At 51.1% G+C, this 21517-nt stretch overlaps 9 protein-coding genes across 9 annotated transcripts; 4 read left to right on the forward strand and 5 right to left on the reverse strand.

Moving 5' to 3' along the window:
* The first annotated feature begins 14 nt into the window (after window positions 1-14).
* BO85DRAFT_469680 (uncharacterized protein) lies at window positions 15-1106 on the forward strand. The gene is made up of 2 exons (XM_025662346.1): window positions 15-786; window positions 851-1106. The coding sequence occupies exons 1-2, from the start codon at window positions 151-153 to the stop codon at window positions 941-943; spliced, it is 729 nt and encodes a 242-aa protein (XP_025514370.1). The 5' UTR covers window positions 15-150; the 3' UTR covers window positions 944-1106.
* BO85DRAFT_450462 (ER membrane complex subunit EMC3) lies at window positions 1107-2340 on the reverse strand. The gene is made up of 5 exons (XM_025660380.1): window positions 2212-2340; window positions 2109-2142; window positions 1683-2046; window positions 1463-1624; window positions 1107-1397 (listed from the first exon to the last, which is right to left on the reverse strand). The coding sequence occupies exons 1-5, from the start codon at window positions 2259-2261 to the stop codon at window positions 1204-1206; spliced, it is 804 nt and encodes a 267-aa protein (XP_025514371.1). The 5' UTR covers window positions 2262-2340; the 3' UTR covers window positions 1107-1203.
* Window positions 2341-2439: 99 nt separating this feature from the next.
* BO85DRAFT_469682 (signal peptidase complex subunit 2) lies at window positions 2440-3733 on the forward strand. Its single transcript, XM_025662347.1, has 3 exons — window positions 2440-2625; window positions 2750-3048; window positions 3110-3733. The coding sequence occupies exons 1-3, from the start codon at window positions 2580-2582 to the stop codon at window positions 3392-3394; spliced, it is 630 nt and encodes a 209-aa protein (XP_025514372.1). The 5' UTR covers window positions 2440-2579; the 3' UTR covers window positions 3395-3733.
* Window positions 3734-3806: 73 nt separating this feature from the next.
* On the reverse strand, window positions 3807-5203 carry BO85DRAFT_423334 (methylenetetrahydrofolate dehydrogenase (NAD(+)); the record flags this gene model as incomplete). Its single annotated transcript, XM_025658010.1, has 4 exons — window positions 4924-5203; window positions 4105-4738; window positions 3950-4039; window positions 3807-3890 (listed from the first exon to the last, which is right to left on the reverse strand). The coding sequence occupies exons 1-4, from the start codon at window positions 5118-5120 to the stop codon at window positions 3807-3809; spliced, it is 1005 nt and encodes a 334-aa protein (XP_025514373.1). The 5' UTR covers window positions 5121-5203.
* Window positions 5204-6014: 811 nt separating this feature from the next.
* BO85DRAFT_450466 (F1F0 ATP synthase subunit alpha) lies at window positions 6015-8299 on the reverse strand. The gene is made up of 5 exons (XM_025660381.1): window positions 8178-8299; window positions 7831-8000; window positions 7639-7695; window positions 7455-7575; window positions 6015-7388 (listed from the first exon to the last, which is right to left on the reverse strand). Exons 1-5 carry the CDS (start codon window positions 8247-8249, stop codon window positions 6138-6140), a joined length of 1671 nt encoding a protein of 556 aa, XP_025514374.1. The 5' UTR covers window positions 8250-8299; the 3' UTR covers window positions 6015-6137.
* Window positions 8300-9222: 923 nt separating this feature from the next.
* On the reverse strand, window positions 9223-10486 carry BO85DRAFT_450470 (2-hydroxy-palmitic acid dioxygenase MPO1). Its single transcript, XM_025660382.1, has 4 exons — window positions 10259-10486; window positions 10168-10191; window positions 10056-10115; window positions 9223-9990 (listed from the first exon to the last, which is right to left on the reverse strand). Exons 1-4 carry the CDS (start codon window positions 10289-10291, stop codon window positions 9538-9540), a joined length of 570 nt encoding a protein of 189 aa, XP_025514375.1. The 5' UTR covers window positions 10292-10486; the 3' UTR covers window positions 9223-9537.
* Window positions 10487-10795: 309 nt separating this feature from the next.
* On the forward strand, window positions 10796-12395 carry BO85DRAFT_50419 (DNA-directed RNA polymerase II subunit RPB7). The gene is made up of 5 exons (XM_025664289.1): window positions 10796-11389; window positions 11450-11530; window positions 11595-11764; window positions 12148-12224; window positions 12320-12395. The coding sequence occupies exons 1-4, from the start codon at window positions 11141-11143 to the stop codon at window positions 12152-12154; spliced, it is 507 nt and encodes a 168-aa protein (XP_025514376.1). The 5' UTR covers window positions 10796-11140; the 3' UTR covers window positions 12155-12224; window positions 12320-12395.
* A 655-nt stretch (window positions 12396-13050) lies between these two features.
* On the forward strand, window positions 13051-15127 carry BO85DRAFT_50398 (uncharacterized protein). Its single transcript, XM_025664271.1, has 2 exons — window positions 13051-13701; window positions 13782-15127. Exons 1-2 carry the CDS (start codon window positions 13393-13395, stop codon window positions 14970-14972), a joined length of 1500 nt encoding a protein of 499 aa, XP_025514377.1. The 5' UTR covers window positions 13051-13392; the 3' UTR covers window positions 14973-15127.
* Window positions 15128-15944: 817 nt separating this feature from the next.
* Window positions 15945-19163, reverse strand: BO85DRAFT_489247 (putative RNA interference and gene silencing protein (Qde2); the record flags this gene model as incomplete). The annotated part of the gene is made up of 4 exons (XM_025663589.1): window positions 15945-17444; window positions 17497-17741; window positions 17798-18933; window positions 19006-19163. 4 exons carry the CDS (start codon window positions 19161-19163, stop codon window positions 15945-15947), a joined length of 3039 nt encoding a protein of 1012 aa, XP_025514378.1.
* Between the last annotated feature and the right edge of the window lie 2354 nt (window positions 19164-21517).

The raw sequence follows: 21517 nt of genomic DNA on the forward strand, positions 1-21517 counted from the left end.
CTCCCTAACTAACTAGTTACACTAGTTAACTAGCTGTTGGCCGTTGCGTCATCCCCCAGTCCGGCTGACAGGCCGATCACCTCCACCACAATACCATACCATCTAATTATCACATAACTTAATCTATATAAAAAAGATCCCAATATCAAAATGACCAAGAAACCCCTCTTCCTCATAGCATCCTCCCTAACCCTAATCATAATCACCCTCACCACTCTATCCACAGCCAACAACAGCTTCCCACTCCGAAAACGTCTCCCCCGTCCCTTCGTCTCCGCACCACACCTCCGTCACGACCTCCACCTCCAAGACACCACCAACAACAACAATCCCTACCTCTCCGAAATCAAAGAGTGGCTATCCCAACAGCTACCCACCAACAACAACAAAATGGGCAGCAAATCCTCCTCACACGAAAACCCCATAATCTCCGACGTCCTGCCCAAGAACCGTCTCATCAACGTCTACGCCTCGCTCACCCGGCAATTCGACAGTGTAGAATCCCGCTTCAATGATCCCTCAAGCAACGTGACGGTTCTGGCACCGCGGAACAGCGCGATCCAGAACCTGCCGCGCAAGCCGTGGGAGAATCCTGAGGATTATGAGCGGTTTGGGCAGGCTGGGGCGTATGAGGGTGATGAGGGGCAGGATCGGGCTAGGAAGAATTTGGAGAGGTTTGTGAAGGCGCATGTTGTTGTGGGGAGTCCTTGGGGAGAGGGTGATGAGGGGGTTACCCTTGCTGGGGAGAAGGTAACGTGGAATAAAGGGGAGGGGGGGAAGATTTATGTATGCTCTTTTTCTTCTTTTCTTTTTCGTTGCTTCTGTGATGGGATGCTGACTGTTGTGGTAGATTCAACCGGGGAATGTGGAGGTGGATAGTGTTGCTGAGAAGGTGTCGAATGGGGAATTGTGGATTTTGAATGGGGTCGTTAATTATACTTAGGTTTCTGATGGCGGACTGTCATGATGGTTATATATTTCGTTATTGTTTGTGATGATATTGATGATGATTTCATGATTGATGGATGCCCGGATACGGTCTCGTGGCAAAGGCTACTATTAATGAGGACACTCGCGTCTTAGTACTTACTACTCACGTTCTGCACTTATATTACTAGTATGTCATATTGATACATCTGCACTTCATCTAATATATTCAACAAGTAGAGTCCAAACACACCCATAAGCCAGACCAATCGTAACCTAATAGCTTTTCCTGCCCGCGTAATGAGCCAGAACTCTCTCCTCAACGCCATCCAGAATGCAAAAGTGCTCAATGACCTCCAAGTTCTCCGCCTCACTCTGGTACAACTTATCGGGATCCTGGCCGGGCTGGAACGGGTTAATCCCAGCAGCAGGGTTCATCGACGCCATCTGCGAAGCCATGTGGTTGGCCGCTAAAGCAAAATCTGTCAGCAACACTCACTCAAACCTGATGGATAAGAAAGCACATCGAACTAACCATTATCACTACCCAAGATAAACCCAAAGACCGACTGCAGTCCAAACAAGTTCAAGAAATACCACGAAAGACTGGACACCCATCTGACATCCAAATCCCGGGTCATAACACCAGACTGCAGCATAGACTTGAACCGAATGGTAAGCGGGAACGGCAATTTCACTAGTAGCACTCATGTCAGCTCATCCCCCTCCCTCATAGTGTATCAGATAAGCCCTACAGATCACGAATCCCGAAAAGAACGCATTAATCCAGCTCATAATCAGCGTCTGCGGGATCATCATCATCATATTCCCCTTCATCATGCCCATCATGGCCTCCATGCCAGCAGGATCGGTCATCGGGTTCGCAGGCGGCTGGCCGCGACTAGCGGGGTCCTTGAGGAAAGCACCGCTCTGGTAGGCAGAGACGAGGTAGTTCTTGCGCATCTCGAAGGATTCCTTGGAGAGAACGGAGGAATTATTCCGTAGGTTGACGCCGCGAATGAGTCCGAGGCGTTCGCGGGATTCGGCCAGCGTCGAGGCCGGCTTCGGGGGGTTGTTCATCAAGACGGTGGCATAGTGACGGAGGATACCTGTCAGAATCTAATGGATGATAACATTAGCATATATCCTAGTCACCCATGGTGTAGATGAGGTGCACATACCATAACAACAGTGATAGGGAACACAATCCAGTAGCTAGAGGTGCGAGTCGATCACATCAGTATTACGCATCAAACCGCGCCCAGTGCCTAGCAATAAACTCACAATAGAGCCGGATCCCGAAGGATCGTCTGCTCAACGCCTTGCAGAGCCATCGTGAGCAGAATTGAATAAGATTAGGTGCGGTCTAATCCCTTGGGTTGCGGTTCGGAGGCAGAGAAAGACACACGGAGCTCCCCACGGAAGTTGGATGGGGCGGCGCGGCGGGCTGGCTGACTTGACTGACTTGCCTTGGCGCATGCCATTGCCGCCGCTTTAGCTTGCGAAAGGGACAGCTCGCCGCAACTCTTCCCCGGCTTAGATCAGAGCTCCACGAAGTATTCTTCCACCTTTTCCTGAATTATTTTACATTGAAGAGCTGGGGGTATTAGTACTCTATCTTGTCTCATTTGGCTTCGAAGATAAATTCCCAGATGGCGTCCTCAGAAGTCCAAAAAGTGCCCGTTTACTCGGTCAATGGTTAGTTCGCGATAAACATCACTATTACTACATACATTCATATTATCACTACGACGCAATACCTACTACCCTCGCATTTTCATGTACTGCATTCATGGAGATAGCTAACAATCTTATCGAACAGACATAAAATCAACAACCGATGACGCCCTAGCTCCCTACCTCGGCTCCCTCCCTCAACCCTACACCTTCGCCCAAGACCACACCAAGACCAATGTCCACCTATTCCTGGGCTACGCTGCCGTCGCGATTGCCGGGTTCAGCTTCTACGCTGAACGCAAGCTTAACTGGGAGGCGACACATTCACCATGGATTATCGCAGCCGTGCTGTCTTACTTTACCTTGAACTCGCTTCTCACGTACTGGGTTTGGGCTGTTGAGGCAGGTGAGGTATTCCGTGGGAAGCGGAAGTCGGGTGAAACGGTACGTTCCAATATTACTGAAAAGTGGGTTAGTTCGGCTGTGAGCTAATACGATATGTTAGATCATCATTCGATCCTCCGTGCAGAAGCACTCTCCGTTGTACAAGCTGCGGGTCCAGTACAAGTCGGCGCAGGGCAAGACGCTGCAGGAGAAGGAGATCGAGACCTCGTTCACTAAGTGGTTTGCTGCGGATGGGACATTCCACCCCGAGCCTTTGAGGGCCTGGCTGGCTGGTGAGATTGAGGTTCTGGGGTTGGCGGCCAAGGAGACGGAGAAGAAGACCGGGGGTGTTGCGAGTTTAGTAGGTGTTGAGGAGGAGAGCAAGGACGTTAAGAGGAGGAAGTGAAATGTATATGGGGTGCTGGTTGTGGATAATCTAGTGGGTTGGAAAGGAAATTGGAGTTTATTGACCTTGATTGCATTGGTCTTCTTTTCTTCCCAGAAATGAAAGTGTGTCTTGTTGTTTAGGGATTCGGTCGTAATATGGTCGTAGGGAATAATATATTGACAGGATACATGTATGTTCATTTCATTTCCCACACGTGGAAGGGTTCAAGAGACGAGAACCAGGGAATAATTGACCAAATTGAGGCATAGGTTTTGTCTTTTTTATACAAGAATGCTTGGGTCGCATGATATATGGCTTGAGTGGAAAGATACAATAGAAGAAGTGGAAGTAAAAAGGAATCTATGACTGGCTCTTCTTAATTCGTCTCCCGTGGCACGTTTTAGAGAATATTGGGCGTAGTGTAGGATGGTTAGTTAGCGGCTTCCAGGGTTCCCGGACGCTCGGTAGCTTCAGCGGGCTTCACGTCATCCATACGGCTGTTCTGGATGAGTCTCTGCAGCACATAGTTAGTGGATGAAGTTGCTTCGGCGAAGATATAAAGTAATTGCTTACCAGCAAGTTGCGCATCAGGACGACAATGGTGACCTTTCCAATGGAAGGAACGAAGATGGAGGCCTTCTCCTTGACCTCAGGTCCAAAGTTCTGTTCACACCATATGTTAGCCTCTGAAATAAAGTATTATTGTTGTAAATGGCTGTGGGACGTACCTTCTCGCTGGAGAAGTTGACACACACAGCACCCTCTCTCAGAAGGCTGGTATCGAACTTGTACTTCTCTCCAGGAACACCGGAAATGACAACATCACACAGAGGTGCCACATCCTTCAGGGTCTTACCCTCCAGGTCGACAACCTCGTGTCTGCCCTTCTTCAGACCCTCACCACGGGTGAACTTCTGAACGCCGGTGATATCGACACTGTAGACGCAGGCACCGTCGTTGGCCAACAGAGCAGCGAGAGGGCGACCAACCACCTCAGAGCGGTTCACAACACAGATAGTGTGTCCGAAGAGGCGGTTACCGTACGGCAATATCGTGTTGTAGATGTTGAGGTATTCGAGGATCTTAATGACAGCGAGGGGGGTGCAGGGGAGGATGCACTTCTGTCTCTTGGTCTCGGGGTCAAGGAAACGAATGTTCTGGTACATGTTGAAAATGTAACGGTGGCTCAGACCCTCTACATCCTTATTTATGTCGACGATCTGCTGCAGGTACTGGTCCTGGCGGTTGTTGAAGATGGGGTAGTATACGATGATGCCGTTGACATCGGAGTCGGCGTTGGCAGCGAGGATGGCTTGCTCGAGATCATCGCGGGCAACTTCACGGAGGGAGTAGCGGAAGCCACTGTGCAATGGGTAAAAAAGACTACGTTAGCTACGAAGTGACATCCCACAATACTGCCTGCGTGCCAGGAGAGCTCCGACATCGCAGGGTTGAGTCATATGCTGCGCGCCGAGGGGCCACCAGACGCAGTGACCACAGGGGCACGACGGACGCAACTGGGAGTGAAAATTTGGGAGAATGCTCACTTTTCCTGACACGTCTTCTCCGTCATCTGGGCATACATCAACGCCGCGGGGTCGTTGTTGGCAAGGAATCCCACCAAGTGAGGCGGCTTCTCCAGGGTATGGACGCCCTCCTGGACCTCCGCAAGCAGGCGATTGGCAACATGCTTGGAGAGCATGACCTTGCAAGAGGCCGGGACCGAGTCAGAAGTGGTAGCCATCTTTGCGAATGGGAGGGAAGAATGATTCGAAGCAATTGGGATGGGAGGGAATACACTCTCTACTTCAAGGTGGGCTATGGCGGAGGGGCATTAAAAGAAATTTTGGGACGGAAAAGGCTGCTCGCTTATCGATAAACGCAATGCCCGCATTCGGCCCATCCCATCGGCTCCAGACGGCGAGCAGCACAGCTTCGTCCAGTATCCATTCATTCCCCGCAAATTTACTGGGACGATTGTCCCTTGGTTCCCCAGATGGTATGGTTCTGACATCAGATTGCTGGCTATATGACATTTACATGAATGGACCCCCGTAGTGCTTGCAGTTTTCAACCCCAGATCATCTACCCTAGTAATTTTATGTCTACCACTTCGACCGGGGCAGAAGGCGCCACCCGGCAATGAGACCCAATGGCTTCTATATATATCCCACTACTTGACCCTCATTTGATGCCATGGGTTCGTGCTGGGTCGAGTTACCCCAGACTGGCCGCTATGACCGCCAGAGACCCAAGCTGGAGCGTTTTAGTAGTTCAACTAGACTATCAGACCAACTACTAGAGACTACTTCATACGCAGCCGTCAGAGTACCAAGTTTAATCGAACAAAGGAAATCATATTCAGGCTGCATATATGTAGACAAAGGTTTCATAAGCCGAGACCAGCTGGAAGGTATTACACGCCAAACCAGTTAATCCGTCCAATTCCGTTCCCTCTGTCGCGCGAAATGATCTAAACGTACAGGATATTAATCGTATCTTTTTTGCCTTTCTCCGCACCACCGCTTTACCCTGCTCTCCGTCGTCCCAGAAGCTACATAGATCTGGCAGTAAAATATCATCGCATAGTTGCAAACTACACCTCATCCAATACTCTCGACCCGACCCGAAGCTCTGGTTTAACAGAAAAAAAATAAAACAGTGGGTTTCAAATTGTACAAGCTATCTTGTCTATACACATAGAGTCAGGATTGATTCGGTACATGGCGGGCTATTCGCCCAAGAGCATTGTGTTGCTCACCTATGCGTTGAAGGACTTGTTGAAGGTGGGGATGATCTCCTTGAGCTGAGCCTCGAGCTCCTTGCTGACCTGGCCCTCCTTCTCGATGGTCTCCTGGATCTCGGGGTGGTTGCTCTTGAGGTGAGCAAGGAAGTCAGACTCCCACTGGAGGATCTTGGCGACGGGGATGGTGTCGAGGAAACCGTTGACACCAGCGAAGATCAGGGGAACCATGTCGGAGACGGCCATGGGGGAGTACTGCTTCTGCTTGAGGAGCTCGGTAAGACGCTCACCACGGCTAAGGGTCTGCTTGGTGGAGGCATCGAGATCGGAACCGAACTGGGCGAAGGCAGCAACCTCACGGTACTGAGCCAAGAACAGCTTCAGGGAACCGGCGACCTGCTTCATGGCCTTGACCTGGGCAGCGGAACCGACACGGGAGACGGACAGACCGACGTTAATGGCGGGACGGATACCCTTGTAGAACAGCTCAGACTCCAAGAAGATCTGACCGTCAGTGATGGAGATGACGTTGGTGGGAATGTAAGCGGAGACATCACCACCCTGGGTCTCAATGACGGGGAGGGCAGTGAGGGAACCACCACCGTGCTTCTCGTTCATCTTGGCGGCACGCTCAAGGAGACGAGAGTGGAGGTAGAAAACGTCACCGGGGTAGGCCTCACGACCAGGGGGACGACGGAGCAGCAGGGACATCTGACGGTAGGCGACGGCCTGCTTGGAAAGGTCATCGTAGATGATGACGGCGTGGCGGCCGTTGTCACGGAACCACTCACCCATGGCACAACCAGTGAAGGGAGCAAGGTACTGCAGAGGAGCAGCCTCGGAAGCAGTAGCAGCAACGACAATGGAGTACTTCATGGCGTCGTTCTCCTCGAGGGTCTTGACGAGCTGAGCGACGGTGGAACGCTTCTGACCGACGGCAACGTAGATGCAGTAAAGCTTCTTGCTCTCGTCGGAGGTGTTGTTCCAGCGCTTCTGGTTCAGCATGGCATCAAGGGCGACAGCGGTCTTACCGGTCTGACGGTCACCAATGATCAACTCACGCTGACCACGGCCGATGGGGACCATGGAGTCGACACACTTCAGACCAGTCTGGACGGGCTGGTTGACGGAGCGACGGGGCAGGATACCAGGGGCCTTGAGCTGAGCACGGCTCTTGACCTTGGTGGGGATGGGGCCCTTGCCATCGATGGGGTTACCGAGAGCGTCGACGACACGGCCGAGCATCTCAGGACCAACGGGGACATCGACCTAGACAATTTTGTAAGTAAAATTGCTGATATCTTGGCGTAAAAAAAAAAAAGAAGAGATACATACAATCTCTCCGGTACGCTTGACAGTCTCACCCTCCTTGACGAGACGGTCGGAACCGAAAAGCACGACACCGACCTGGCCGGCTTCGAGGTTCATGCACATACCCTTGACGCCAGAGGCGAACCTAATGATTTGTTAATTGGATTGATACATTAACAAGGCATATATAAAAAACGGGGGCACCTACTCGACCAGCTCCTCAGCCTGGACGTTGGTCATGCCATGGACACGAGCGATACCGTCACTATTTTTGATATTAGTTTCAATTGATTTCGATGGAGAGCGTCAAATAATGGCCGGATTTTCGAATATTTCGATGATATCGATGGAATTGAAGCGGCGGCCAAAATTTTCAACCGAGGGAGAATTCGTCACGTACCCGACGGAAAGGACACGTCCAGTCTCGGCAAGGCCAGCCTCCTCCTGAACACCACGGATTCTCTGCTCAAGGATGGAAGAGACCTCAGTGGGAGAGGCCTTGGCCTCAGCAGCGTAGGAACGGATCTGCTTGGAGGCGCCAGAGAGGGGGCCGGGAACAGCCGCGCGAGCCTGTAGTCGTACGCAAAATTTGTCAACATCACGACCACGCAGTCAAAACGCGTAAAAGCGAAGCAGGAAGCATTGCGATGTGTAGAGAGGCGATGGCAAGCATCATTGAGATGACTTCTTGGATGGAATCGGCCAGATGGCGAAGGTATGGTCGACCTGGACAGGGATAGGACTCACCGAAGCGATCCTGCCAGTGGCAGAGGCAGCCGCGACGGTGCGGCTAGACTGCCGCAAAGCGTTTCTGAACATTGTGATGGGGGTTCAGAGGAGTGGGAGAGTGGTTTCTCTGAAGGAGAGATGTAATTGGGGGGAGGGAGGAAGAGGAGAAAGGATTGTGGATGGATGGAAGGAGAGCTTTGTCGTCGGGGTTGGGAGGATTCTCAGGACTGCCACTAATCCTAGTTTGCCGAGACCTCACCAACCTCCGAAGCCGCCCTAGTGCGCTCACGGGACACCCACCCACCCCAAAGAAACTCGTTGCCGGGTGATGTATTCCATCACCTTTTTTGTCTACTATTTTTTCCCACCGATCTACTACTACATTATTTTTAGTCCATAAATTTATTATTATTAGTTCCCCTACACTTTGAACCCTTTTCATGAAAAAATTATTATGGTAGAGAATTGTTAACGTTGTTGCTCTAAAATTGACGGGGGTTTGAGGGAAAGCGGTAACCGCTTGTTTCTCCGGGCCACCTGGCCATCCCATTTTTCATTTGTTCCTTTTCTCGGATCTGCGGATACTGCTGGTTGGCTGGCTTACTCAAGTTCATTTTCGTCGCAGCAACCGCCCGCAGGGCCCTGCCAACAACAACCCGCCCCGTTCTGCTCGACACCGCACTCACTCACCTCACTGCTTTGACCGGTTGTCCCGGTGGGAAACACCGGCTCGACATGGGCCCTTCCCATGGCTGCGAACCAACTGGTTCGTTCGTATGTTACCGCTACCCAGCATATACCTCCTCTTTTCTCCTCCTTCTGCCCGTCAAAGTCCAAGACTTGTCCCAAACTTTCCCTTCTTAATTATATGTAATTTGTCTCTCGTTCTCCTCTTCTTCTGTGCATGTTGTATGACAGAATAAAAACCCCCCTCTTATATTCACATACCAACCATACCCGACCTTTTTCCTATTTCCCCTTCCCCATTTTCCCTCCTTACAGTGCTCACTGCCCAGGTTCCTACTCCGTACCTCCGGGGCTTACATCATGATCCACTTTGGATGCTTGAATGTCAAGCCTGCATCAACATTGGTTTATTCACTTCCCTTGGGATATTTCGCTCTTCATCAATGATTAAATTCAAATACCGACGTAGTATGATAATATTACTGTAGCGTTGACAGACATTGCACTCTGCAAACATCAATCTCAAAAACTCCAAGAGGTACCAAAAACTAATGCTAAGGAAGAGCAATGCTCTCAATTCGAATCATTGACATGGCAACATAACTCGCAGCAAAATCACCGCTACTAGCCATGCAACTCCCATGTAAAAATAGAGATCGGGTCATCCTACCATATAGCTTTACAGCAGCACTTATTTGGCAGTCTTGCCCTTCTGCGCCTTGAAAGCTGCAATCTGCTTTTCCACATTCTGATCGTATCTGGCCTTCAGCTCCGGACGGTAGCCGAAGAAAAAGAGCACTTCCATCCAGACGAAGAGGGGTGCCAGAAGAAGTGCCTGGACGAGGTTGTCCAGCAAGGCCGGAGCTCTGCGCTCAAAGGCACCATGGCCGACAAACTGAGCCAGCCAGGACACTACATGGATTCCAGCAAACCAGTAGTTGACGCTGTTGCCATACGTAGCCAGTAGATGGTTCGCCCAGGCCGCACCGGCAAGTATAAGGGGAGCGACCAGTGCCCCTGCAACAGGTTCGAGGAGGATGTAAAACGTGGAGTATATGATGGCTGCGATCGTTCCGAGATTAGGAGGAAGGTTTTGGATCTGCAGCGCATCGGGCAGGTTCACGAAAGCCGGTGTGTTCGACGCCTAGTAGATTCATAAAACGTTAGCGGTCCATCGCTATGAAGGGTTGAGGGAATAGCATTTCGTACCAGAGCAATTCCTGTGAACAAAAGTATCGGCACGCATGTGATGTGTATCGCAACATTGACCTGGGCGGGACCATTAGAGCAAGCCACAAATGGGGCAAATAGCATGGCATACTGGGTTATTGTGATAGGCTCCATACTGCGAGGCTCGTTAGCATGGAAATCTTGCGCCAAACACAGTGATAGGTGTTGCGGTAGAGGCTTACAAATAGAAGCTGCTTTTCGAGATTCAAGGCCATCTTGAAATGCTATTACTGCTATGGCTCGAAAGTCCAACGTAGATGGGCGCAACAAAAGAATAACGGTGAGCGTGAGACCAGCTCCTTTTTTGTTTTTTGTTTCTTGTCTGGGGATATTGCCTGATCTGACCCGATCAGCAGGTGGAGAGATAGGACATTCTATGATTTGTTCCTGGCTTTATGCTTGTGCAGACGTCATCCCGGCCTAGGTAAACTCGTTGCACAAAGGCAGGACCGAGGATATCGTGATTAATTACACGCTGCGTCTCGTCATGACCGGCAGTGCGCGGAGCTACACCCTATCGGCTCTGTAACGGCGTATGGCTGTGTAATTAATGACCGTCGTGGGGGTGCTCTCCAGATAGTCACGTGAGAGCATCCAGCTCGAGCTGATCAGACGGAAATCCGTGACCGCTATGAGTTTGGTGTCGAATTAACGGGTGACTGCCCCTTCTTCTCGTCCGATCTTGTTTGAAGGCAGGGTTTATCTGCTGCAATTGCTCTGTTCTGCGCTCTTTATCCTGAACGCGCGCTCCCTTCTTCTGTTGACTTGCTGAATCAGTTTTCTGGTCTTCCCAGTCGTTGATATCTTGTCAAGAAGTATTGGCGGCAAGTGCTCGTCCATTTGTCGCAAACCTAGTTCATTCGCTTCACTCATTCATAGCGATTCAACTTACTCTGGACTCACGACACGGGCCACTCGAGATATTCGAACTGCGCCATCCAATCCCCGGGAAACAGTAAGATACTGGCTGAATCTTGATCTATCGCGTAAACCGAACCCCCCCACCGCACCGGCTGTTGAACCAAAATCGTGTATCATACTCTCGACCACCACAAGTCTACAACATGTTCTTCCTTAAAGAAGAGGTCAAGGTTATCACCTTGCACCCGTCCTACTTCGGGCCCAACATGCGCGAGTATCTCATCAACCGGTTAAACGAGGAGGAAGAGGGACGTTGTACGGGCGACCATTTCGTGATCTGTGTGATGGACATGGTTGATATTGGCGAAGGACGGGTGCTCCCAGGCAGCGGACAGGCAGAATATACGATCAAGTATCGTGCAATTATCTGGAAGCCCTTCCGCGGAGAGACCGTACGTTTTGGGAGTCGCACTGAAACCGGGCTGCATTTGATTCTGACCAGAACCCTGTAGGTCGATGCGATTGTTACGTCTGTCAAGCCCACGGGTATCTTTACTTTGGCCGGTCCATTGTCTGTTTTCATTGCACGGAAAGTATGTCGACGACCGAGTTTGAGTTGGATCACCTAGTGTTGTCGGATGCTAACGAGTTGGCAAGAACATTCCTTCCGATATCAAATGGGAACCGAACACAGTACCGCCGCAATACACAGACCATGCGGATCAAGTCATCGAGAAGGGGACCAGTTTACGGCTTAAGATTCTCGGTGTGAAGCCCGACGTTGCGGCGATCAATGCCATTGGAACAATCAAGGAAGATTACCTCGGGTGAGTTTCCCAACCTCTCAGGGGATTAGTTTTTTTCGATGCAGGATGTACTGACATTTTACTTTCCTTTTCCTACCCAGACCATTGTAATGCCTTTTGTGATGTGCCGTTAACCTCCACCATTTACCCTAATGATTGATATCGCGTGACTATTGAAAGGATCGTTGATACCCTTTCCTTACTCTACAATTTCTCACACAAGAACAACCATGTTGAAAGAATTCTGCCTTGCAAGGAGGTGCGCCCATGGGTAGAATGATGAGAGCGCGCCCAAGGCCGGAGTCTTGGGCTTGGATATCATCCACCGGCATGATATCGTGCCTTTTTTTTCTTTGCAGAAACCCGCGCAGGCGAACGGGACTGACTGATTGCTGCGAAACCAGGCACTAAATGCACCTGAGAAGAAAAACGACGGGGGAGGGCATAGGTTCTCCCAGGCCAGTGAGGAGGATAGCTATATGTGTGTATATCTAAGGCGGACACTTCCGAATTTGGCTTGCCGGACTGAAGGTCTAAAATAAAATAAAGAAAGACGAACTAATTTATAGATGAAAGACCACGACCAGTTCTGGGACCTGAGTCTAATAGTATCTAGACTCCCGTTACTCCCTACTATTTACATAGCCAAGCAAGTATACATAGTGTAGTGCAGTGCAGTGAGCCGAATTATGCAGACAGGCAGCACGAATAAAGAACCCAGCCGAGCCCAAGCGCAGTTGCCGGAGAGACGCGGGGAGTTACTTTAGTTACTTAGTTACTTAGTTACTTAGTACTTCCTAGTTAGTTGGTGGCCCATCACGATTAGTGAAACGCTGGTGTGTCCATCGTCGGAGCCGTGCGCGTGGCTCATTTGACTTTCCCCAGTCCTTAGCGTCGTGGGAGATTTCTCGCGAGATTGTGATGGACCCGAATAGATTCAGGTAAGCCAGAGTCTGAAGACACATGTTTTATTTTATTTGATCATCGTCACTCTCAGTTAGCAGTCTACTGTGCCGGATGGCAAACCAGACCCCATATTAGTTGAAGAATGGCTCTTAATCAATCAATTGGTGGTGCAGTTGGTAGTAGTAGTTGTTGTTGTTGTTGTTAGGTATAAGAATAGCTCACGGTGAATCCCCCAGACCCCCCTTGGAAGAAGTCAAATTTGTAGTTGTGAATCTGGCCCTTATAATAAAAATAAAAATAAAAATAATAATCATAAACAACAACAACAACAACAACTAAAAGTCCAAAAACCCCCCGTTGGCGATTGATTTCTCCCTCTGTTTGGATTTGATTTCTGCCTGCATTCCTCTTCTCTCAAGACTCACATCCTCAGCACATTCATTCATTTATCCATTTATCCATTTATTCGTTCCAATTAGCCTAGTCCAGGTTTACTCGGTACTCTGTGCTTGAAAGTCAATCGAGCGCTGAAACTCCCCCCATCCCTCCCAAACCGTGGTTCGCGCCAATCTGCAACGGGCGGTTTCCCCTTCTCTCACTTTCCCTCGGCCTGTCATCAAACATCCACATCCATCCCTACTACTTACTCACTCTCTGCCCGTGTTTTGTCCTTCCTTTACCCCAACCCAACACTCCCTCCCCCTCACATTCGTTTCTGACATATTAATCCACTCGAATCCACCATGTCTTTGAAAGACGTGTACCAGCGCTTTCTGGCTAACCCAGCCTCGGCGCCCCTGGCCTCCAATGCGTCCTTGATCTATATCACCACCACCACCAAGCTGGATGGCGCCTCCGCGGTGGTCAGCCACCTCACCAAGCAGCAGAGAATTGTCAAGACCAGGTCGGAGAATGTTCTGGATGTGATTGAGAGCGCCAACTCCCTCTGCTTGGACATTGAAACTACCCTAGAGTTTGTATCTGGAGGCGGGGCCTATCTTCCCTCGCTGGACGATAACTTCCTGGCTGACCACGTCGCGACTTTCCCCACGGTACGTCGGGCGCCTTGTGACGACCTCCCTCGTCTCTTTATATCCCTGTACTAACGCCGTGTTCTGTTTCCTTTGCGCAGGTCCATATCGTTCGCTTCAATTCGCAGAATCAGATCCAAAATGTCCGAATCTACTGGGACCAAGCGTCGCTACTGAAACAAGTCGAAGTGATCGGATCCCGCAGTCGCGGCTGGCCGATTCGCGAACCCAAGGATCAGATTCGCCTGATCAAGTCCGCTATTTCATCCAACCCAGGTGACGACGGACCTACGTCGGCATCATTCCCCGCAACAACCGAGAGCAACGAGGAACGTAGCAAGAAGGGTTCCCCCGGAAAGAGACACATCAAAGATCCTCACGCCGCTGAGTCACTCTTCGAGCTCCTCTCCCCTGAAAAGGACCGAAGCGAGCCAGTTCGCGCACCTCGTGCTCCTGCATCTGCAAAGCCCCCGCCCCGCGACCCCAAAGAAATCTTCCACGAAGACGCCGATATTCCCGACACGCCGTCCCGGAGTAGGATCGCTCCCAAAGCTGGTGCCAGCAAGAACTTCCAGCGCTCCCGGATCTTCGACGATGATGAAACCGTCGCTGCGGAAGGTGGTCACGAGCAGATTGCCTATCGGGCCAACCCGAAGCGATATGATCACTTTGAGCTCGGTGGGGACAACAGTGAGAGGGAGATCAAGGAAAAGCCCAGCCGTCCTGTGTCGCGCCAGGCGCCTCACTGGGACTTTGATGATTTTGTGACGCCCGAGAAGCCCAAGCGTCCGCTTCGTGGAGAGCAAATCCGTCACTTTGGCTGGAGCGATGATGAGCCGGACCTCACTTCGCCTCCGGCCCATCCCCCTGTGCACCGTCCCCGTCGCGACGCCGAAACCCACTTCGTCCTGACAGACGACCCCGCCGAGGACAAGAACGCCCCTCGTATCATCAGCTCCTTCCAGAACAAGGGACTAAGCCTCTATAAAAACCACCTATTCCAAGACGAAGAGGAAGCCGCTGGCGAGAACGCCCCTCTGTCTGTTGTCAACAACGGCCCCAACCGCAAGAAGGACTACGAGACCCACTGGAACATCACCGCCGAGTCGCCGCAGAGCAGCAAGGTCAGCAGTGAGAACGTGAAGCCTGTTGGTGGAGATCGCCAGAAGGCTCTCAAGAACATGCAGTCGTCCTGGGATGACCCCGAGCAGTCGCCGGAGAAGGCGGCACCCCCTCAGCGTCGCGCCATCCGTCATCTCAACCAGCGTAGCTGGGACATGGGAGAGAACTGAATGATGTATTTCCGATCATTCAATGAGCTGAACGTCTACACCCACCTGACTATCAGATTCACCGAACATTGGGCCTCCGCTCCTTACTCAAGTCCTAAAATTTATACAGCGACGACAAGTCTTCCACATCATGTTTCACTGAAGAGCGCACCCGAAAGAAAAGCCTGCATATGATACTTATTACCCGCCGTGAACGATAGCAGAGTCAACGCATGCACGGATCTATGATAAACCACATGTTCTGTTCTTGTTGTGTTTTTCGATTCATGTCCAGTTTCTAGCTGTGTATTTTGTTTACCTACAGTTCAATATGATTTTGTCTTATTGCTTACTTGATGTGTCTTTTTTCGCTTCTTGTAAGAATTTTTCCACTGCCGGTTTTTATTCTCTTTGTTGTGTCCTTGGTTGCTTTGGTTCATTATCGTTTTACATCACGCATTGTTTGTCAAATACCAGTAGTCGGCACATTCCGTATGCCCAGATAAATAAAATATCATCCTCTTGATTGATTGGCAGGTTCAGCGACTAATAGCATAGTAGTAGTTCTCCCTGATGGAATTAGTAGTACTATTTTTAAAAACTGAATCTATCTTTCATGTGTAGTTCAATCAACATAATGTGACGATGTATTTCATATTTGGCTCATTCTGGGTACATACAACCGTCACATATGATATGTACTACATGCATGCATCCTCAAAAAAAAAAAAAAAAAAAAAAATATGGGGGTGGTTCACTCAAAACATCAGATAGTGGTAACTCAAGATAAAACAAAACTAAATAGTGTAGAAGTCTTCATTATCCCCATCCGTATCTCATGAAGGAAAAAACAATGAAATGCGGGTTAGATAGATCATCAATCATCCACGTGGCAAAGAGGCATGGTTTATCTCGAATCAGCAACTATCCAAATATCATGAGTAGTAGTAGTTCTCATAAGCAACGTCCACCATCCGAACATCTTCTCACATCCTAGATGTAGAACATCGTGTCGCTAACATTCGGATGGATCTTGACGTTCAGAAACTCCCGAGCAGAAGAGCCGGGGTCAGTGCCCGTGATGACACTTCCGGTCGGGGTTTCGTCGAAGACTTTGCTGAGGTAGCAACGAGCTCTGGTGCAAACCAGGTCGGCGTAATAGGCGGGCGGGCAGATGCTGACGGCCTTAGTGGCTCTGCCGAAGAGGTAGCAGAGCCGGTGGGTGAGGCCTTCGAGGATGTCTGCGGCGTTTTCGTATGGGGGCATGGCCTTCTCTCGGCAGAAGACCTCGTCCCAGACGGTAAAGTAGTGGGCCGGGCGAGCGGTACCCTTCAGGGCAGTGTGAGCCTGCAGGTAGAACTCCCAGTTGCGGGCTTCGGTGACGCCGCGGTCGACGACGGTGCCGTTTTCCGGGTTGCCAAATTTGTCGGCGTCCTCTAGCTTGGTGGGGTAGAAGCGCGTGTGATGGCGTTTTCCTACGACCACGATTGAGATACGAGGGAGGCCTTTGGAGGTGTCGGTGGCGGGATATACTTCCTTGCATGCTTCTTTGAGGAGAGGGAGTTCGCGCTGCACCACGAGCTCGTACTGGCCTTCGGAGACTCCATCGCGGTAAACGATGATGTTCTCCGGGTAGGTCTTCCGGTTACGAACCCAGCGTCGGAGATGAGCCTTCAGCATGGTGTCGAGTTCGGCGACCATCTCTTCTCGGGGCTTTTGGATGCGGAGTTCCGCGGGCCATTGACCGAGAGTCGAATCGATAGAGGCAACCATGCCAGCAACACTAGGGGCTGCGGAGGATGATCCAGGGGAAGGATGAGTCACATCCACCCCGACGAGCATGGTCTTGTTTTGTCCAATGAGGCCTAGCTCTTTGGGATCAATCAGCTGGTTGTTGCCGCCCAGCTTGAGGTTGAACTTGAGCCCGACGTTTGCCCAATACTGATCATTATTAGGCTTTCTGAATTTGTCGGCAACGACGTTGATATTGCGGACGCCGTGGGTCAAATCGCAGGCCCTCTTAACAATGTTATAGATATCAGCGTCGTTGCTCGGAAGGACCGTCAGTATGAGCATGGGCTTGTGCTTCTCAATGAGCTCGGCAACGGCTCTGTCGATGGCCTTTGTATTATACTCCCTGATCTCCTCATCATATCCCCTCCTTGTCAAAAGTAGAGTTTGCCCAGGCCTTGGTGGGCTGGCATTCACGCCGATCTCGTTCAACTTATCCGTAAAGCCTTTGAGGTTGGCGCTCAAGTCTTCGGGCTTGATAGCCGGATATCTCGCGCCTTCGTACTCCAAGGCAAGCCAAGTCCAAGAAGGCAGCTTCGTGGGCGTTGAAAACCGGATCGATCTCATGTTCCAACTTCCTGAGAAGGGCTTGATTTGCTTTTGACTCGGCTTGCTCTCGTCCCTGTACAGAACGCTAGGCGCCGGTAGTACTCGTCCAGGTACGGTTATTAGCCTCGGATCATTTTGGATGCCGAAGTCCACCTGAACACAGACGTTAACAAAGCACTCACAACAGCTTTGGAGAGATACTCACGAGGGTGGGATTTGGTGACGCTCCCAGACCCAACACTTCTGTCCCTTGCGCCACAATTGATTGAGCATTCTGCGGCGGGCCTCGCACAGCAAAGTTTAGCATGTTCCGCGTTTGGTTAGGTGTAAGCTTAGTGTTAGCCTGCTGACCAGGCACGACCTCACACACTTCAACGGGGAGATAGCTAGGGTTCTCCCTCGTCCCAACGTTCACAACGGGCATCTTTGGGTCGCATTGGATATTGTAATCTGCAGATGACAATGTTAAATGACGCAACATCAGGATAGGCCGGGGGAGCACTGACTTTGAAGGAAGAATTCAGCAACACTGATATACTTGCCAGCCGGCTGAGGTCCCGCCTTGACGGGCTTCTTTCCTTTCTTCGAGCGAGAAGTCTGCTGTGATGCCGACGGCTGTTGACCTGGAGCGTCAAGGAAGAATTCCACCTCTTTAGGGCCTGCACCAAGTCTTGGCACTTTGGGAGGCATTGGCTGCGAGGCACCGTCTCTCGGAATTGCAACACCAGCAATGCGCTTGAACCGTGGAATAGCTTGGCCTTTTTTGTTAGTCTTCTTGATGTGAGTCACCTGAACCCTCAAGGTGCGAATGAACCGACGCAAGTTGTTGAGCTCGCGAGGGCGGAATGGCTCATACAACCCGAAGATGTGCGCCAGCGGGCCTTCTTGGTAGCAAGCAACGTACTTGACCTGCACATTTATCAAAAGACGCGAAGTTGCGGCACGAATACTGACAAAGAAGCCCCGGAGAGCCTCCAGCCCGTCACCGAGAGAATATTTCTCCTCACGACCTCCACAGATAGCATAGTGCTTATTGGCACCGACAGAAGCGATGGTGGGATCACTCTTGGGTTGAAAGCCCAGGATGATATTCATGGCCTGTATAACGTCGGCCTTGGATGCAAACATGGCAGCAGCATCAGAAGATGTGAGATAGTTCAGGAGGTCGGATGGGTTGAGGGTGCCTGTATATTGGCACCTCACCCGGTAGACCTTAGGATCCTCGGGGTACTCGTCCTCATATTCATCCCGATAGCGAACATCATATTCGGCGGCCTCCTGTTCGATCAGGATCTTCTGGTTTGCAATAAGCGTGGATACATAGTCGGTAACAACACTGTTACGGAACTGAGCCAAATGTTCTTCAAGCAACAATCGCACGATGTGACGGGCTTTCTTGCCGGTAGGCTTTCTCCCAGCTGTGTCACCTGAGATATCGATGTGGTAGCGGTATAGCTGCTTCCCCACCGACTTTAGCTCAAAATAGTTTGCGTACAGCGTGACAGGCCGTCCCTGGGTGCCAAAACCAGGCCGCAGCGGCCACTCCGCAGCTTTCTTCTGCTTCTTCGCAAGCACCGCTGCTCCGATAGCGTTTTCAGTTTTCTCGACCTGGGGACTGGGGGTAGGGACCGGTCCACCCGGACTAAGGTAGCCATCAAAGTTAGATTGGCGTGCAATGCAGCCAAACGCGTGGGGACGCTACTCACGAGTATACCGACGGGCCTTGATCAGAACCGCCTCGCCCTCCTCCCCGACCTCCGCGGCCACCACGTCCACCACCACCACGAAACCCATCGCCTCTTCCTCGCCCTCTATCATATCCCCTCCCACCACCACCATCACCTCTTCCTCCCCGACCTCTAAAACCGCCATCACTGGGACCGGGACGGATAGGGAGCTCAGTGGTCGAGCCTCGGCCTGCACCTCCACCTCTGGGAGCACCGCCGCGGCCCCGACCACGGTCTCCCTGGCCACGGTCTCCGCCTTTGCCCCGATCTCCTCTACCACGACCCCGCTGACCTCCCGACGACATGGCAGATGCTTTTCTCACCAAATAAATTATCTTTCACAACAGCTCACAACCTAGATAGACACGCTGTGAGGTTGCAGGGAGGATGAAGGCAGAAGGAAGGTTTTGGGGTGTGGGGATGAGCGCTTGTAAATCAGTAGGTGCTGCTAACACACCCCACATCAGGTTGCTGGGAGCACAGCCTGCTGCTCATTCACTCACAGGACAAGGCAGCGCGGCAAGGATGGCCATGCAGCCTTGAGTTGGCAATGAAGTAAATCACGGTGAATGGCTGGTGGGCCTGGTGTACTTATGCGACCGCAGCTGATAGATCAATCCACCTTACTGTATTCAATTGGAAGGGAATCCCTGATCGAGAAATGACGTTTATGGGGGAGACCGGAAGGCTGCACACATGGTGGAACAAAGACTGCCGCCCAATGATTTGGGTCTGAGACCGGGGTTTCACATGGTGTTGGATAGAGGAGAAATGATGGGGATATAGTCTAGGCTGGGAGCAAATGAGGGGCATTGATAACGGTAAGAACCAGTATATACGGGGTATCTATGTAGCCATGGTCAGCCTGCCAGAAAGCGGAAATCAGCTCATCTTTGACTTTGTTTTTCTCCCATGGCTTTGATAGGGTGATTTGACGAAGCAGAATAAAGAGGATCCACTTGGATGGGTCCGCAGTCCGGCCAGAAGCTTTCTGAACTCATCGGAGTGAGTTCAAGAGCAAAGTATGCTCCTCACTAGTAGTAGATTGACAACTGCTGCTGCCGCTGCCTTTTGGGTAGAAATTATTTCTTAGTGGAAGCGAATGAGCTCACGAATCAATACTGCGTCAGCACTCTTTCGTTCAAGCTCGATCCGACTGGCTCTTCCTTGGAGAAATAATACTTCCTGTCAGCGAACGTCTTGGTGTCACTGCGCATCCAGATTCGTTGGTTAATTCCTTTCTACTCCCAGTATCACAAGTTGTGTATGGTTGATACCAATCAACGATCATACGAGACAACTAGATATGCACCATGTAATGTAGTTAGTTAGTTAGTTAGTTTTCCACTATCGGGACCAAGCGGGCAAATGAGCAGCTCATTTTCAGCCTAAGGATTGAGACGGCGTCTCAGGAAGACCATCACAGCCCGGGTCCAGGCTGCTCCCATGGCGAGACAAACGGGACCAGTGCCATCTTGTAGATCAACAGTCTTTTGCAGTATAGTGTGAGGTCTAAATAGCCGTCTTACATAACCGTGTCCACTGCAAATTCTGCTTCTGTCTCTATGCTGTTGGAATCCAAGTGAGAGGACAGTAAGCCGTACTTGATTCCTCTCTCTACTTCTTGAATTCGAAAAAGGAAATTGATGTTCCCATCCCGCCTTACGTCAGCTGTTGCCTGAGGACCATATTGACCGCCTCAGGAAAAAGGGCAGAAGGCGATAACGGAGATAACCAACTTAAACACTAAGCACCGAAACGTGCCTCTAGACACTCGCCGTCGGTCCTTTGGGGTTCCATCCATCCTACCCATCCTTCAACCTTTCCATCATTCGACTCGGCCTTTCCCGGGTCTTTCTTTGAATTTTCCACAGCTGCTCCCCTGTGCGCCTAGCTGCTCTGGACAGCACTGAGGTGATCGCGACCTTGACTACAAGCTGCCAGTTCTGCTTGCGGACTACTGGACGGACCGCAAAGCACCCCCCAATCCACATTATCGCGCCCCTCCTTGGTGCTCAGCGCACCTCGCCCTCCGCCAACCGCCTCTTTCAGCAGCTGCAGAAGAGCGAGGGATCTAGCCACATCGCGCGAAATTGGCCTTGACTTCTGTCTCTGAGCAGAACTTTCGACTCGCGCGCCGTCTCACACTGCGCTGAGTGAAACCGCAAACACACCCCCGTACCAGCAGTTGCGTCCCGTCGATATCTCACACGGCGCTTCGTTACATCACGCTCTCCTATCTGCACCCAACCCGACCGTCGGAACGTGGCTTGGATTCGTACTGCGACACCGCCATTTTTCCAATCACAACATCTGACGGACACTTGGAAGAATCTCCAGTTGTGGAGGCCGCGCACTGCGTCCCACTATACGATTGTCTACCCGTTTGTTTGCTTCGGTCTGGCGTATCACAGTATCAGCTCTGGAGAAGTCTGACAAGATCAAGGGTGTCCTGAGGGTGTCCGGATTATCATACAACGTTGCTTTCTGGTTCAGAAA

Source organism: Aspergillus piperis (genome assembly GCF_003184755.1).
Source record: "Aspergillus piperis CBS 112811 unplaced genomic scaffold BO85scaffold_12, whole genome shotgun sequence".
Taxonomy (NCBI): Eukaryota; Fungi; Ascomycota; class Eurotiomycetes; order Eurotiales; family Aspergillaceae; genus Aspergillus; species Aspergillus piperis.